This window comes from Babylonia areolata, chromosome 3, assembly GCF_041734735.1.
Source record: "Babylonia areolata isolate BAREFJ2019XMU chromosome 3, ASM4173473v1, whole genome shotgun sequence".
Taxonomy (NCBI): domain Eukaryota; kingdom Metazoa; phylum Mollusca; class Gastropoda; order Neogastropoda; family Buccinidae; genus Babylonia; species Babylonia areolata.
The window spans coordinates 15201401-15218900 of record NC_134878.1 but is presented as its reverse complement, the minus strand read 5'-3'; the positions used below and the strand labels follow the sequence as shown (position 1 = coordinate 15218900).

At 44.7% G+C, this 17500-nt stretch overlaps 1 protein-coding gene across 7 annotated transcripts in view; it reads left to right on the top strand.

Annotated features, from left to right (window-relative positions):
• LOC143279765 (tetraspanin-18-like) overlaps nt 1-17500 on the top strand; it is a 611054-nt gene that overhangs the window by 570418 nt on the left and 23136 nt on the right. For 6 of the 7 annotated variants that reach the window (XM_076583900.1, XM_076583898.1, XM_076583899.1 and 3 more), the window contains one exon: nt 14317-14439. In XM_076583900.1, the coding sequence (XP_076440015.1) occupies nt 14317-14439 (123 nt within the window). Of the gene's footprint in view, nt 1-11222; nt 11577-14316; nt 14440-17500 lie in introns of those variants that run through there. The other variant, XM_076583897.1, reaches the window with a different exon arrangement.

Sequence of the window (17500 nt, the reverse complement as noted above, 5' to 3'; positions counted from 1 at the left end):
CGTGGATCTTATTTTATTTGATTTTGTTTTGGCAAGTTCTAATAGTACCTTCGTTTCGCATGCCTTTGTGTGTGCGTGGAATAAATGCGCATCTCTCTGCAAATCGTTTTCTTTGGTTGTTAGTAAAATTACTGCTGGTCTTTCGTCATTTTGAAAATGGCTGTGCTTACAACTTGGCTGCATGATAATTGGAATTATTCAGCTTTGGAAGGTTTCAACATTGGATTTTTTCATTTGTTGTTGTTTTCGTTTTAACCACTGGCGACTGCTAGGACCTCCATGCTCAGAGACAACGGAGGGTGAAAAAATGAATGAAAAGATCGTGAAAGGGTAGTTGGAGGAGCTCTGTGGTCTTCAGTGAATATTGCCAAAGCTGAACTTGCACCTTTCCATTATGGTGACTTAATCCATTTTGTTCACGTGCTTGCTCTGTACAAAAATAACTGCCAAGTTTTATTAATTTAATTAAGGGGTTAGGTAGGTTTACGAGGATGGTTGCTGCAGAGAGCGTATTACCCACGGAGGTTCTTCGGTTGGAGTTCTACAATAACGACACGTAAGCCTTATTTTGTGAAGAGTGAGAGGGGGGGTGAAGAACAGGAGAGCTGGAGGGGTTATGGTGTGCAGTTGTGCTCTGGAATTGTGGCTGCTGCTGCTGCTGCTGCTTCTTCTTCTGTCTTTTGCGATACAGTTGTGCAGTTTACTTCAGGTGCATGCCAGAGATGCCAGAACAGAAAGCGTCTGGATCACTCCACGCCCCTCGCTGAACCGCGCATACACCCATCACACCACGCTCACCTGTGTGCGCGTGCGATGCAGGGAAGGGTGTAAGGAGAGATGTGGGTGGAGTGTTTTGTTGTTGTTGTTGTTTGGTTGGTTTTGTTGTTGTTGTTTTATTGTTTGTTTTTCGTTTAGTGGTCAGTCAGAGATCTCGTATTCAAACGTTATACATACCCACCTTTTACAGCCTGGACGAAGTGTCGACTAACTTCAACAACAAACAAACAAACAAACTAAAACAAACAAAAAAAGCATCGTCCTTATCCAGTAGAACAACTGCGTCAGTGAACCTCCCGATAAGGGATTGACACTTTGGAAAGTTAAACTTAATGCCATGATTTAAACAAAGAAAAATTGCAAGTAAAACCTGTATCATTAAATGAAGACCAAGAAGTGTTAGGGAAAAGAGATGAGCTGGAGTTGATCTGAAGCAGAGGCATGTTAATGAATGAAGCTTTGCCACGGAATGCTGCGCCACGTTGGTGCGTGCAACAACAAAACTTCGTTGAGCCCTATGGATGATGTTCCTTTCAAGACAAGACGAGACGTGGTTATTTCAGGAAGTGCCGTGGAGGTACATGAAAATGTTAAATATTTCATGTAATTTTTACAAAATATGAAACACGTTTGGCATTCTGCTCACAATCAGTTATAATTTACAATGGCCAAAGCAACTGATCGGTCAGGAGGATGAAACAAATTATGCACTTCTAGCATACGCGAGAAGCAAGATTCTCAGAGAGGCTGTGACAGGAATGCGATGTATATTATGTGTCGTTCAGTATTCATAGCGATGCTCCTCCCACACCTCCGCTCCCACTTTTCTTTTTTCTGCGAGAAGCGAAAGTGGACTTCTTTTTTCGTTTTCTTCCCAAGTTTTTTTGTTGGTCTTTTTTGTTGTTTTGTTTTCTATTTTTCTCCTCGCAGGATTATTCCCTTTATTTTCCGCCTGATGTTTTTCATTAAAAAAATCTGTGGGTCGTCTTCGCTGCCTCTCAGGGTGTACTAAAATAGAAATAATGAGGAGAAAGGAGGGTTGCTGACGCCATATATTATGTTGATAAGTTTTATTGTTCCTGCTTTCTGTTTCCAAGATTTTGAGATGGGGGGAAGGGGGGGTGGATGACCTTTTTGTGCTTGTAGCTTGTCTGTTCGTTGGTAGGCATCTTTACGCGAGCGTTTTGTGCAGGGTCCTCCGAAAAATGCGCGCAAAGGATTAGCCGAGTATATTTTTGGACGGAAAGTCTGGGATGGTGATGTATGTTCGTTCTGTTTTTCCCGGTACATAAATGTTTGGGCGAATATTCTTGGCTTGCAGAGTTACGCTGTCGCAACCGGATTGGGTTGGAAATGGTGAGACAATATTTATATGGTTTACATTTTGACGGTATTTGTTAGAAACTGAATAGATACGGCTTTTTTTTTTTTTTTTTTTTTTTTAGTTGTCTGAGCCTTTGACCAAAAATAATTGTAATGTCTGTAAGGCTTGGTCTTGTTTGTGAAGTTAAGTGTGTGTCTGTGTGTGTGTCTGTGTCTGTGTGTGTAAAGAGTGTGTGTGTATGTATATGAAGGGGGGGGGGGTGTCAGCCAGATGATATTCCCCCTGTTCCTTTCTTTCTGTCGGTCTGTCACGATCAGGACACCTCTTTGAGATGCAGATGAACGTAGTGCCCCTCTGAGACGATCACAGTACGGCAACTGAACGGGGCTCAAATCTCTTTCACAGTTGTTTTTGCTTTGGGTTGTTTGTTTTTTTGGGTTTTTTTGTTTTGTTTTTTTAGTTTTGTTTGTTTGTTTGATTATGTATTTGTTTCTTTTCTTTTCTTTTCTTTTCTGTTCGTGTTTAGGGATTCCCCCCCTCCCCAATACGAAATCAACTGGATTTGTGCGTATGGCCTAAAATATGGAGGTTTTCATCTTTGGTAAATCTGGGGGTTTTGAGAGAGAAAATCTGTAGGTGCGGCTCTTTGGCTACGGCAAAATAATAATGATGATGACAGTGATGAAATATTTATATGGTATATCCCTCTTGTATGCATTAGAGCTGTGTTCACTTCATTGGGAAAAAGCGGTAGATGCAGACGAAGGAAAATGAATGTTTCTTCAGAAAATTGAATGGAGTTCTAAAGACGTTATCTCTCTCTCTCTCTCTCTCTCTCTCTCTCTCTCTCTCTCTCTCTCTCTCTCTCTCTCTCTCTCATTTCCTCCCTTCCTCTGTCCAGATTCCTGTCGCCCTTTATCCCACCCCACCCCCTTCTGCCCCTCATCTTCCTCATTCACTCTCCCTTCCTCTCCCCCAACTTTTAACCACCACCACCACCCCACCCAACTCCCTTCTCTCCTCCTCTCCTCGACTACATCCACCTTCCCGTAGTTGGTTTTTGTTTTGTTTTATATCTTTCTTTCATTTTGTTGTTGTTCTCTTGTCTTGTTCGTGTAATGGTAATTCGACGAGAGCTTTGGCCCCCTCCCAAGGGAGAGAATCATCAGTAAAACAGGAAGGAAAAGGGAGCAAATTCCCAGTGCTGTTCATGTGTATCCTGGCTGGGCTCCCCCCTCCTTCCCCTCCGCACCTTCCCCCCTTCCACCTCCGTCCCTAAGCCCCCATGTTCCTCAATTCAGCGTCGCTTCAGGGGGGAAAACGGTAGTTAATTAATCAGGTTAGGTGGAACCAGTGGGCATTGGGCTGGAGAGGGTTGGGGGGGGGAGGAAGCTCTCATCGACAGTGATGACAAGGAAGGGATGTGGAGGATAGGTGTGGGGGTCTTCAGCCCCCCCCCCCCTCTCTCCCTCCCTCTCTCCCTCCCTCTGTGTGTGTGTGTGTGTCCCTGTCTGTCTCTCTCTCTCTCTCTCTCTCTCTCTCTCTCTCTCTCTCTCCCTCCCTCCCTGTGTGTGTGTGTGTGTGTGTGTGTCCCTGTCTGTCTGTCTGTCTGTCTGTCTCTCTCTCTCTCTCTCTTTCCATCTATCTCTCTCTCTCTCTATATATATATATATGTGTGTGTGTATATATATATATATATATATATATATATATATATATATATATATATTATATATATATATCCCTCCCCTCATGGCATTTTCAAGCTTGCCAGCGCCATCTCTAAGTGGTGGATAATGGGGGAGAAATAAGGGGGCAGAAGGAGTGGTATGTTTGAGGTACGTGTTTTTTAACGGCAGTGGTGACTTGCCCAATTGGTGGCGGCGGCTCTCCTGACGCTCATGGTAGTGGGTGGTGCAGGTGGCAGAGAGGTGTGGAAGGTGTTGTGGCCTGTGGGGAACAACGTGACGGTAATGGGAGTTGTAAAGATCGGACTTCTCGACAGTGATGGGTTCTGTTAGTGCCTGTGTGTGTGGTGGGCTTGCACCGGAGGCTGTTGCTGTGCCGTTTTCTGCTGGGGGTGGGGGTGGGGTCTGTGTGCTTGGGTTTTCGTTTTGTGGTGTTGTTATTGGTGTTTGCATTTTGCAGCTTGTTTGAATTCTTCTCGGTGTTTTACTTGTCTTCTTCTTCTGCTGCTGCTACTGCTGCTGCTGGTTCTGGTCCTGTTTCTTATTTTAATTATTACTGGGTAATATAAGGTCCATATGTATACCGTGTGTATGTGTGTGTGTGTAGAGCTAAAACACACATTCACACAGGCGAGCGAGCGAGCACACACACACACACACACACACACACACACACACACACACACACACACACACACACACACACACATTTTCACAGGTTTGATAGCAAATACCGTATTACTAATCATCGATATTGATATCGATTGCCCACGCCGTGTGTAAATCAATCGTAGGAATGCGCGCGTACGCGTGTTTGCCCAGAACTAGCAATTCACGAAAAGCATTTTCAATGTTCAACTCGCCTCTCAGCCCCTGAACACTTTCTCTTTGTTTATCCACCGTGGGGGGAAATCCTAAACCTGCGCGGATCCTTACTCGTGCTAATTTCTTCTTCGCCGCTCATCCCGCTGTCCCAAATACCACCATCAGTATTGGGGATCTACTCTTGTTGCCAGTTCTCCAAACCCAGGCTGAAATAGTGGTTGTGGAGTGGCAAGAAAGGGTGTGTTAGGGATAGTTGGCAGGTTGTGAAAAATCCTGCTGATTTTTTTTCCTCTCCATTAAGCAGTATTTGGATGGTGGTGCCATGGCCGAATCGGTTAGGCGTTGGACTGCTGATCCAACTCCAAGGCCCCGTTTCGACATTGAGTTGTGTGTGTCCCTGGGAGGTATTCTTTATTCCGATTTACTTCACTCCACCTTTTTAACCTTTTGACTGTAAACCTTTGAATTGTTAGTGTCTGGATACACAGGCATCAACGTTTGTATTTGGATATATATGTGTGTGTGTGTGTGCGCGCGCGCTTTCGCGCATGTTTGTTTGGGTGCATGTGCCCGAGTGTGCGGTTATTTCCGAAACGAGACTCCTTCAACGCTTTGGAAACAGTTATTCACCTTCTTTATTCCCTTTCCCCACCCCTTTTCTTAGATCCTCCTGTGGTTTTCCCCCATCTTTACTTCCTTTTTTCTGTCCGAAAGTTACGTGGGAGTAAATGTCTATCCTGGTATGAAGATGTCAAAACACATAGAAACAGCAATCGGGTCAGCAGAACCGAAAAAAAATCAGAATTTACAAAAGAGAATATAAGAGGGAAAAAATCCCCGTGGGGAAAAAAAATCAACGGGTCTATATTTTGCTGCTCCGATTGAAAAACACGGTCTATCATCCTGAATCAGTGCAGAGAGTGCGGCTATTGAAGAGAGGCCCGGGTCATAACGTTCACCCACCACTTAATTTCTGCCTCCGTTCCCATAATAGAAATCAGTTCAGATGCAAGGACAAGCGATTGGAAAAGGAAGAAGGTTTGGGGGGAAGGGACAGAGAAAGAAAAAGATTGAAGAGAGGGAGAGCACTGAAAGAGAGTGAGAGAGAGAGAGAGAGAAACGACGTTGATTTATTTACAGACCATAAATGCCCTGTGATGTGGAAGTTTCCGAGGACTTAAATCAGAAAAAGGAAGACAGCGAAGAGACGAGAGAAAAAGAGACTGTGGACTCTATTTTGGGAGAGAGAGAGAGAGAGACGAGACGAGACGAAACGAAATTCTATTTCAACAGGGTAATGAGATAAGCAAAACATATGCTTTTTTTCCCCACCCAAACCTGGGTTATGATACAAGAAAGGAAAAAAAGAGGGATGTGTAAGGTAGGGCTACATCAAAATAACACACACACACACACACACACACACACACACACACACACAGGGAAGTCTTTCTTTTCTTTCTTTTTTAAGGAGGGGGGTTTACTCATACGAAAAAGCAAGCTAAACAACAGCCAGACAGGGGGATTATACCGTAATTCCCCTTGTTACTGTTCCAGGTGGTAGAGACAGACAGACAGGCAGACAGACAGACAGACAGACAGACAGGAGGCAGAGGGGTGAGAGGAATACGGTGGGGGGGGGGTGATAGGAAGGAGAGGCATCCGGATAAAAAGGAGAAAGAAACGAACAAAGAAAGACAGAAACAGAAGTGGGGTGTGCTGGAGGGCAGAGCAGGTAGTGACGGCATTGATGGATGCCGGGTGCCAACGCCGGTCTGTCATGTCAGCCTGCAAGCTTTATGATCCGTCGATCGATAAAACTCCCTCGCTCCCACCCCGCCCTCCCTCCCTCCCCCGCTCCTCCCCACTCCCCACCCAGATCACCCGTCCTCCACATACTACTACACTTTTTCCTCCCTTCTCTCCATCCCTTTCCATACAGCCCCCAAACCTCGTTCTCTCTGTCTGTCCGTCCGTCCGTCTGTCTGTCTCTCTCGATCTGTCTCTCTCTCTCTCTATCTCTCTCTCTCTCTCTCTCTCTCGATCTCTCTCTCTCTCTTTCTGTCTCTTTCTCTCTCAGTCTCCCTCTTTCTCTCTCTCTCTCAATCTCTCTCTCGTTCTCTCTCGCTCTCTTTGTTTTAAACCAAAGGTTGGATGTATCTAATAAAAAGTTTGGGGGGGGGGGTAACAATAACAATGATAAAAAGAGAAAATTAGAATCGCATGCATGTTCATTCCACTTACCTCAGTAAAAGAAAAAAGAAAAAAAAAGAAAGAAAGAAAGAAAAGTTCCTGTTCTCTCTCTTTCTCGCTCTCTCTCGCTCGCTCGCTCGCTCGCTTGCTCTCGGTATCTCTCCCACCTGTCTATCCTTTGCCATGCACGATCACTTTCTTCCTCTGTCTCTGTCTCTCTTTCTCTCTCTCTCTCTCTCACTCTCTCTCTCTCTCTCTCTCTCCCTCTCTTATCTCTCTCCCTCCCTTCCCTCCACTATGTTTTGCGGTGACATGCAGCTGCTGGCCTTCTGTCTTGTAGCTTGGCTGTGGCATGGGGAGTGTGTGTGCGTGTGTGTGTGTGTGTGAGAGAGACAGAGAGAGAGAGGGAGAGAGAGAGAGAGATCCATGAATGAAGACGCGCGTTGGTGTTGTTGTTGTTGGGTTGTTTGCTTTTGTTTTGTTTTTAAAGAGGGAGGAGTGGGGGGCGTTTTGGGATTGTTGTTTTGTGGGACAGTGTGTGTGTGTGTGTGTGTGTGTGTGTCCATGGGAGAAATAAGTTGCGTGGGTGTATTCGTTATAGGTTAGCCTTTGACCACAGCTACAAGAAGACAGAAGAATGACAAGAACGACAATAATAATGGTGATGATTACGACGACGACGATAGTGATAATCAAATGATGTTTAATTTTGGTGGTGATGGCGGTAACGGTCTGTGATGATGATACTGACGATATCTGCGACGATTTTTGTGTAATACAAATTCCTGTAAAATGTAGTGGTGCAGAGTCTTCTTTTTTTTAAGAGTAAACAAGTGCATGTAGTTCATACAGTGAACCCAGTTGTAGAACTAACCGTAATTTTTCAGTTTTCTCGCTTTACAAGTCAGACTTTGGGCAGAAATAGAACCAGCAGCAAAGACGTTCTTTGTTGAGATGGGGTGGGGGAAGGAGAGGGACGGGGGGGGGGGGACAAAGAGAGGGGAGATCACTGAGTACTTCAATCATTGAATATTTTAGGTCACAGCGCAAGCGCATGGTGGAGAAAAAAAGCAAATTTAGAACTGAAAAGAAAAATCCCAGCAAGAAAGGTATAATGTGGTCTCTAACTAACTCTGTCAACGAGAAGGAAAGAAGAGAAGAAAAGAAAAGTTAAAAAAAAAAAAAAAAACTAACCAACTAACAGCGTCACGTGTCTTCCACTCGCATGGGGCGGATTGATTATACAGTTAATAAACAAAGGACTCTAAACAAAGTTGAGGGGGAAAGTAGACGTGCTCTTTCCTTTGTTGAGAAAGATCACAGTTAAAGGTAGTTATAAACCACGTTTGCCGTGCACCGGGTGTGCTGTTAACAGAGGGAGTGGGCTTTTGGCTTTCGCTTAGCGCACGAAATGGGGTGGTTTCCGGAGCTGTTCGTCTGTCTGGAACGGGTGGGGTTTGCGTCACGAATAGACAGAACCATTAAAGTGTACGTGAAATGTCCGTTTCTGCCTGTGTCTCTCTATATACACAGAAACCATTAACGTACACAGAAAATGTCCCGTTTCTGTCTCTCTGAATTTGTGTGTATATCTTTCTGTTTCTGTTTCTCTGTCTCTGTCTCTCTCTCTCTCTCTCTCCCTCTCTCTCTCTCTCTCCTCTCTCTCTCTCTCTCTCACACACACACAAACCTGCGCACCCTCGCGCGCACGAACATACACAGAGAGAGAAATGTCACTGATTGTCTGTACTGGGGGAAAGGGTAAGACGGTGCTGCAGTTTTAAAGTGATTATTTCCCTGCATGCGGTGTGGGGATAACGAATGCCTATCGTCAAGGCAATTAATTAGTCGTGTTGACTGTCAGAAAGCAACAGCTCGATACTGAGTCGGAATCGCTCGCTTGCTTCGCTTAAAATAAAATGAAAGTAAATCATTTTTTTTTTTTAATCACTTTTCCTTCCACCCAACCTCCACCCTTTCCCTCTCTCCACATTCCCTTTCTCCCATTTCTTTGTTCCCCAACCACTTTTTTTGCTGCCAGAAAGTAAGGCGATGGTTGAAAGGGTGGTTTCTCTGGAACAGTACTGGATTGCCACTTCTGCTGCTGTTGCTATTACCATTACTGCTACTGCTTCTGCTGTATGTATTCGCTGTAGCTGTTCTTTGAATGTAATTAAAATAGTGCACATATGTTACTGAATAATCCGCCGCTCCAGTGAAATGAACTTTTTACTTAAAAAAAAAAGTTTTTGACTTATATGATTGTATACTGATGAATTATGGAAGAAAAAAACTTAAATGTATGGAAACTCGCCAGAACGGCACATGCGTTTTACATAGTTACAAAGGTTACACAAATTTACTTGTGTGCGTACAAACTCTCCAAACACACATCCTGCTTGCCAGACTGTTGCGAAGGTTGCACACACGCTCACGCACGCACGCACGCACCCATACACACACAGACACACACACACACACACACACACACACACACACACACACAACACAAAACAACACAACACGACCACACCGACACCCTACACCGGTCACTCGCCAAGAACAACACACATTCTTATATGCTTGTCTGACTGGTTACAAAGAACGTCTTGTATTTATTTAGTAGGCGATGTCCCCTTGATGACGGGTAGCGTGTAGGAAGAAATCTACCAGACAAACCGCCACAGACCTATAATGATCTGAATTATTGATAAAGGCCGCTCCTCTCCCTTCCTTACTAGCCCGAGATGTTTGGTCTGTGTGGTTTTGTCGGCGAGAGACAGACAGACAGATAGATGTACGTACTAATAGGCAGCAGTGGTCCGCTTCTTACCGGAATGGACACGGTGGTTGATGTCTTGTCTGCTTTGACAAAACTGAGCGTCTTTGTGATGTGTTTGTTGTGTTGGTGAAGAGGAGGACTGAAGCGAGGAGTGAGAAAGAGACGGAACATTACGAAATATGATATATATATATATATATATATATATATATATGTGATGTCTGTGCGCGTGCGTGCGTGTGTGTGTGTGTGTGTGTGTGTGTGTGTGTGTGTGTGTAACATAAACACAAACAAAAAGAAGACGGGTAAATCGTCGTATGTTACCGTGACTGGATTAGTTCATCTTAACACTAACAATTGATATCAGAACTAGATAAGTTCTTTTTTCGTATAGAAACATTTTCCTCTTATTGCATGTATCATTGTTTACGGTAAAAGCCGTAATATCACTCGCGCGAACGCACAAGAACACACACACACATGTGAGGGACTAAACACAGAGAGGTCATGAACTCGTTTCATTGATTTCATGAAAATCGGTCGATACCAAGGCAGAGAGCTAGAAGTAGAACCTTCATAAGACGAAGGGGGAGAAAGTCCGCAGGGCTGTGCAGGAGCTGCTAATACCAGAGCGAAAGAGAAAGGCCGATGGTTAGTGCCAGTGATAAACACCGCCTGCAAACCCTGCATGTATACATTTAGCCAGTCCTCCTCTTCGATGCCCACCTGACTCCTGTAACGTCTACCTAGACACTTACCTGCCGGGTGTCTGACCTGTGCCCTTTTGATGCCTGCCTTACCTACCCGCAGTCAGCCTGCAGATTAAATACCGCCGGGTACTAGAGCGAGAGAGGCTCGATGCTGGCATAAACTCGTTGTGGTGGGGAGGAGGAGGAGTGAGCGGTGACTTTTTCGCACCTTTCCCTCCCGTGGCTGTTGGCTGCGTAGGCTGCTCTGTGTGGGCACCAGACGTAGCAGCGTGAAGCCTCTGTGTCTGGAGGTAGTGGTGTGGGTATTATTAGATTGTGCGCCCAGGTATACAGTGCAGTGGGGTTGAGGGGGGAACAAATTAGCCTGTGTGTTGATCTTCCTCCGCTGGCTGGTCTGTAAGATCAAGGCCCTCGTTTACAGGAGCGTGTGCGTTGTAAAAGCTGTGGGCGGTGTTTCGTTTTCTTTTTCTTGCTTTCTGTGAGTGCCTCCACAAATATCCGTGTCGGCCCCGGGTGTTTAGAAATCAGGGGATCGTGTTTGAACATTGGATATGTTTGCCCTTCTCCTGGTGGCCTGTAGGCGGGGGTTGGTTTGGCCTGCTTCCCCTCGGTGAGAATAGAATGGGAACCAGTTTTGCGTTTCCTCTGCGAGTCTTGGAGACCTGCTTGGTGGACAGGCAATATCAGCAGGCTGTGTCACCGTTGTTCGCTTGATCTGCTTGTGATAGTTCGCAGTGTTCGAAGCAAGACAAGTTCTTCGTTTTTTTGAAGGTTTTTTTTTTTTTAATTCATTTGAGGGCGTTGTTGTGTTCCGAAAAGCGGTCATTTGCCAGAACTAGTTGTTTTTTCCAACAACAAAAATCAAGTGATGGATATCGTTTGTGAGTGATCGAGGATGTGAAGTGAGGAGCAGAAAATTCGTGTGATATTCGTGGGATATTTCTGATGAATTTTGTTCAGCAGCCTGGTGAATACTTTTGTAACAAGTATTTTTCATTACAGCTTCAACAGTTGTCTTGGGGTTGTTGTGTTTTTACCACAGCTTCAGTAGTTATTTTTTGTTTCGTGTTAATGTTAACCAAGATGTTAGCGGTTTTATTTCATCAAATATTGTCATACTGATAAAATGGTAATCAGAGTGATCATTGTGAGCTGAGGTGCGACAAAGCCGTGGAGAATAAGGCACCATGCCCTTCAAACTGTGTCCCAGTCGAAACCACCCTGCCAGAGCGGCCCAGAGAATCCTGCCCCCAGAAGTGATCGAAGAGTTGTCCAAGGTGAGAGAGACAGAGACAGAGTTTGTGCGTCGCCTGGGTTCACTCCGTGCGACCGACTTCTAGGGAGACCTAACAAATCTGCCGTTATCATGAAATGACCAAAAGAAACATTCCACTTTTTAAGACAAACAAAAAAGTAGAAAGGAATTACTGGATAATAGTAAATATAACCGTGTTGCTGTTTAAGCCTGATGGATTGGTCTTGATTTTAATTCTGTCATCTCTCCATGATATTAGACTAGGTTATGAAAGGTGGGGGAGGGGGTTAAAAATGTGGCATCGGTCTCAATATATTAACATTCGTCATCGGATTGAAAATTGATCTTGATGATAACTCTCTCTCTCTCTCTCTCTCTCTCTCTCTCTCTCTCTCTCTCTCTCTCTCTCTCTCTTTCATTTTTCTCTTTCATTTTTCTCTCTCTTTCGTTTCTTCGTCCTATGCTTGTACATTTTAATTCTATCGATTCACTTTTACTTTAAATCCTCACTTTTTAAAAGACACGTTTCTGTGCAACAAACTTTTTTTTTAAGTTGGTGACATCACGCATTTCTAAGCGAGATTTTTTTTTTTTTTTTTTTTTATTCAAAAGAAGTGTAACAACTTAAAACCAAACTTCCTTTTTAAGTTGAAGAAAAAAAAACTTTTAACCCAGCGTGGCAATGCCGATGTCCTAAGATACTGCTGCCAGTTCGGTCAGCAGCGTGGGGTCTCCTCCCTTCCCCCGATGCCTCCCACCCCGTAACACCCCCAACCCCAACCCCCCAACCCCCAACCGTATACTCCCCTAGATGGATCACCGGAAGGATTTGAGACCAGATGGAATCCTCGAGGGACCCGAATAACGTCTCAAATCGCTGCCTCTGTGCCCCATTTAGAGAGGTACTGGTCGCTGGTCCTAATAGTGCTCTTGAGGGAAAGGTTGGGGAGGAGTTTGGGAGAGGAGAGGTAGGGAGGTGGGGGTGGGGGGGAGGGCAGTAGGTTGATGGATGTTAGATCAGCTGGCTTATTCTTGTGCGCGCTCCAGTCCTACCTAACCCAAGCATCCACCCACACACATGTCCACACAGACACTTCCTCAAACTCGCCCGCGCGTGCGCACGTACACACGCGCAGGCGCAGATACAAGTACACAAGAACTAGAACTCAACACACAACACACAAGCTCGTACATGCACGCACGCACGCACTCGCGCACACACACACACACACACACACACACACACACACACACACACACACACACACACACACACACACACACACACACTGCAGTGTTTCTCCCACTCAGTTCGTTTTACATTTTTTCAGATTCAAAAATGCCATCGCGCCACCCAATCGATCAGTCGACCAGAATTTTAAGATACTGTATTCGTTCTCATCAGATGAATTTAGAAGCTGTAATAGATTTTATTTTTTTAATGAATGAAATGATAAATAGAAAAAGGACACGAAACCAAATAAATGATATGCACTTTCCTTCAAAGGGTGACATCGTTACATTATGTACAACACGACACATAATATATAAATACGACTGTATTGACCATTTTCAGTGCAATCAGAGCATTTTCAAACGTCAGAATTTCAGCAAATATTTCAGCAAAATTACCTATCAAAAATGACAGAATTATTCTGAATCGCACAGTCGTTTTCGACGTTTATCAGTTGATTATAAGCGACGCGTTTTTAAAGGTGATGGGGTGGCGCACTTGTCAGACTACAATTAGTTACTCGTTATGAATCGTTACATAATTATACATACCTTTACCGTGTTTAATGTAAGGCAACTGGGGTGGCGAACTGATAGCCTTCAGCCAGTTAACCGGTATATATCATGACAAACTCATACAATCGTTTACCAAACAGTAAAGAGTGCTAACTCTTTAATAGATAATAATAACAATAATAATAATAATAATAAAAGGACATTTGGTACGCCCAATCTAATGATACAAAAGCCCTGGGTGTTTACAATTTAAAAAAAAATGCAATGAGGCGTGCATACTAAAAACACACAAATACACCCGCACGCGCAGATCATCCCGTTCCAGCTCCATCCCACAGTGCACAAACCCACACTCACCCATGGACAAGGGACACAACTTCAAGTCAATGCTAGCTGCTTATGCTACCAATTCACAGCTAGCACACAGGTAATTAAAAGGTACACTGGAACAAACCCAGACACTTCCTTTAAATATTGTAATCGTTTACCAAGTTTACTGCAATTGATTTAATTAAGTGATGCATTTTTTTTTAATTCAAGAATTGCAATAGTCAGTCGCTTAACCAGCCCCCAGTGGTGTGTTGGCCTAGAGGTAACACGTCCGCCTAGGAAGCGAGAGAATCTGAGCGCACTGGTTCGAATTATGGTACAGTCGCTAATAATTTATCCCCCTCCACTAGCCCTTGAGTGGTGGTCTGGACGCTAGTCATCCGGATGAGACGATAAACTGACGTCCCGTGTGCAGCATGCTTTTAGCGCAATAAAAAGAACCCACGACAACAAAAGGGTTGTTCCTGGCAAAATTCTGTAGAAAAATTCACTTTTCAATAGGAAAGACAATTTTTTTTTTAAATGCACCCAGGAAAAAAAAATACAGAAAAAATGGGTGGCGCTCTCAGTGTAGCAACACGCTCTCCTTGAGGAGAGCAGCCCGAATTTCACACAGAGAAATCTGTTGTGACGAAAAAGAAAAAGAAAAATACAATACAAATTCATGTGTGTTGTTGTTGCAGCCTCTCAGACGGCAGCGCTCCACCCGCTCCAATCGCTCCAATGCCTCACGGAGACGACAGAACGAGGACGCCTGTACTACGTGTTTACGGGGCACGCTGCACTGCTACAACGTCTGCATCCTGGTGAGTCCTTTTACTAGAGTTTTGTGGTGGCCTGGTCGTACCGTGTTAACCCATGATGCGAGAGAATCTGAGCGCACTGGTTCGATTCCCGCACTAATTTTTCTTTTTCTACTCTCTCTCTCTCTCTGTCTCTCTCTCTCTCTCTCTCTCTCTCTCTCTCTGTCTCTCTCTCTTCTCTTCTCTCTCTCTCTCTCTCTCTCTCTCTCTCTGTGTCTCTGTCTGTGTCTCTGTCTCTGTGATGTGATGTGCTGTACTTTGCTGTGTGTGTGTGTGTGTGCTGTGATGTGCTGTACTTTGCGCTCTCTCTCTCTCTCTCCCCCTCTCTCTCTCTCTCTCTCCCTCTCTCTCTCTCTCTCTCCCCTCCCTCCCTCCCTCTCTCTCTCTCCTCCCTCCCTCCCTCCTCTCTCTCTCTCTCTCTCTCTCTGCTGTGTTGTGCTGTACTTTGCTCTCTCTCTATTTTGTTTTTTTTTTTTTTAGTTGCTATGGATAACACAATGTTATATATGCAACCCCACCGACCCATCCTTCCCCATTGTGGCCCAAGGCCGATGTCCATTAAACGTTATGAGTTCTGTCTGTCTGTCTGTCTCTGTCTGTCTGTCTGTCTGTCTGTCTGTCTGTCTGTCTCTCTCTCTCTCTCTCTCTCTCTCTCTCGCTCTCGCTCTTGTCTTCTTTTGCTTCTTCTTCTTCTTCTTCTGTATGTTCGTATGGGGCTATGGCCTTAAATAAATAAATCATCTGAATCTGAATCTCTTCTTCTACTTCTTTTTCCTCTGTCTATCCTTTCCTCAATCCCTTCCTCCCTCCCCACCCTCTGTCTTTGTTTCCCTCCCTCCTCCCTTTGCCCATCTCTCTCAACCTCCCTCCCTCTCCCAACCCAGCCTCTGCCAGTCTCTCTGTCTCCAAACTCACAAGACAGATGTTTCCTTCAGAAGGATTGAGTATCGAGTGTTTTCCTCTTCACTGGAAGGCGTTGCGTTTTGTTCCCCGGAGAATTTCTGTTTGGTGTGCACACAAGTGTTTGTTTTTCAAGAGCGCGTGCGTGTGTGTTTGTTGGATGGGATTCCTCATCTTTGATTTTTTTGGGGGGAGGGGATGGTGTGTGTGCGCGTGTGTGTGTGTGTGTGTGTGTGAATGTGAGTGCCATTTTGAGCGAAAAACCGTAACACATAAATGATCCAATATATGTTTCAAATTAAATCCATGTAACATGACGTATTTCATCAAAAATTATCTATGTTAATATTAGTTATTATATTGTTTGTTCTGCGTTACTCCATTGTTTGTTTGGCAGTTTCCAGGTAGTCAGTGCCAAGTCTATCCGATTTATATCCTTGTTTTTTGTTTGTTTTTAATTTCCGAGTGAAACTTCGACATGTGTCTTGCGTGTTCATAAGGGGTTAATGTGAAGTAAGGGCCATCTAAAACTTCATTTGACAACAATAAACGCGACAGTGCGACAGTCAAGCTTTCCCGTCTTCTTTTCAACCCAGAAGAAGAAACTAAAAGCAAAACTCAACTTTTTTTTTCAAACCAAAGTCCAGTCACACTTCTTCTAACAGTTTTCTATGCCCAGAATAAAATTTTCTCCGCACAGCAAGAGGGATTGATTAAACAGTTTTGGTTAGTTGTCTGAATAGGCTTGTTTCACACACTCCTCCACCCCATCCCCATGAACATGATCAAACTTCCTCATCCTCTTCCTCCTCTTCCTCCTCCTCCTCCTCCTCCACCTTCCAGTCTAATGTTTGATTGACAGAAAACTCAATCATGATTCAGATGGGGTGAGAAAAGAACAGCAGTGGTGACAGACGCTGGAGAAAGAGTTTGGATCACTCAGATTGAGTGAGGGCCTAGAGGTAACACGTCCGCCTAGGAAGCGAGAGATTCCGAGCGCGCTGGTTCGAATCACGGCTCAGCCGCCGATATTTTCTCCCCCTCCACTAGACCCTGAGTGGTGGTCTGGACGCTAGTCATTCGGATGAGACGATAAACCGAGGTCCCGTGTGCAGCATGCACTTAGCGCACGTAAAATAACCCACGGCAAGAAAAGGGTTGTTCCTGGCAAAACTCTGTAGAAAAATTCACTTCGATAGGAAAAACAAATTTAAAAACTGCACGCAGAAAAAAAAAATACAAAAAATTGGGTGGCACTGTAGTGTAGCGACGCGCTTTCCCTGGGGAAAGCAGCCCGAATTTCACACAGAGAAATCTGTTGTGATAAAAGAAATACAAAATACAAAAAAGCTAGCTTTACTGAGGGACACAAAACGAAAAACAAACAAGCGAAAGCATTGGGAAGAAAGACCAAAACGGGTACCAAGGACGGGTAGTGGTGTGGTGTGCTACGTATTGTGGTGTGGAAGTGGGAATACCAGCACCGAGTAGGTAACTACTTCTGCCCAGAATAGCTCCATTAGACCCAGAAGCATCGGTTAAAAGGGCCGTGTTTTGGAGTTTGTTATTTTGTTTGTTTGTTTGTTTTAGCATGGGCCCGAGTGTCTCGATTCTTGTCGTTGCTGCTTTAATCAAACGGCGATTTTTTCCCCTTGCACAAACCAGTTTTTAATTCCGTGCCCGCTTGCCTGCTGATGACCCTTCGCCACACGCCTATCTGTGGAAATTGAGGTGTAATAGGGAGCTTTGCCGTCATACCTTTCCACCTGCACCTGGCAACTCTTTAAAAAGAAATACCGCTATCTCTTTTCTCCTTGCATGGTGATGAAACTGTGATCGAAACGTGATGCCTGCCAACGCTCCTAGTTTCCACGATAACCGGTTGTTCGTCTGCCCAGGTTTCGTCAGCAGAGTTGTTTGCTTCGCCATGGAAGAAGGGACGTCAGGTTTTTATTTTGCAATGTGGGGATTAGGTTTGTCATTTATGTCTCGTCTGTCGCTGTGTGATGTGATTGGCTGGGGAAAGGGCTGGGGAAGCGTCTTCTTCGCTTTCGATCGCCAAACCAACCAGTTGCCTTCCCCCCCCCCCCCCCCCCCTCTCCCCCCTCATGGTTGGTGTAACTACTTGTTTGTTAGAGCGTTGCATTGTTCTGTGGTTGAATCG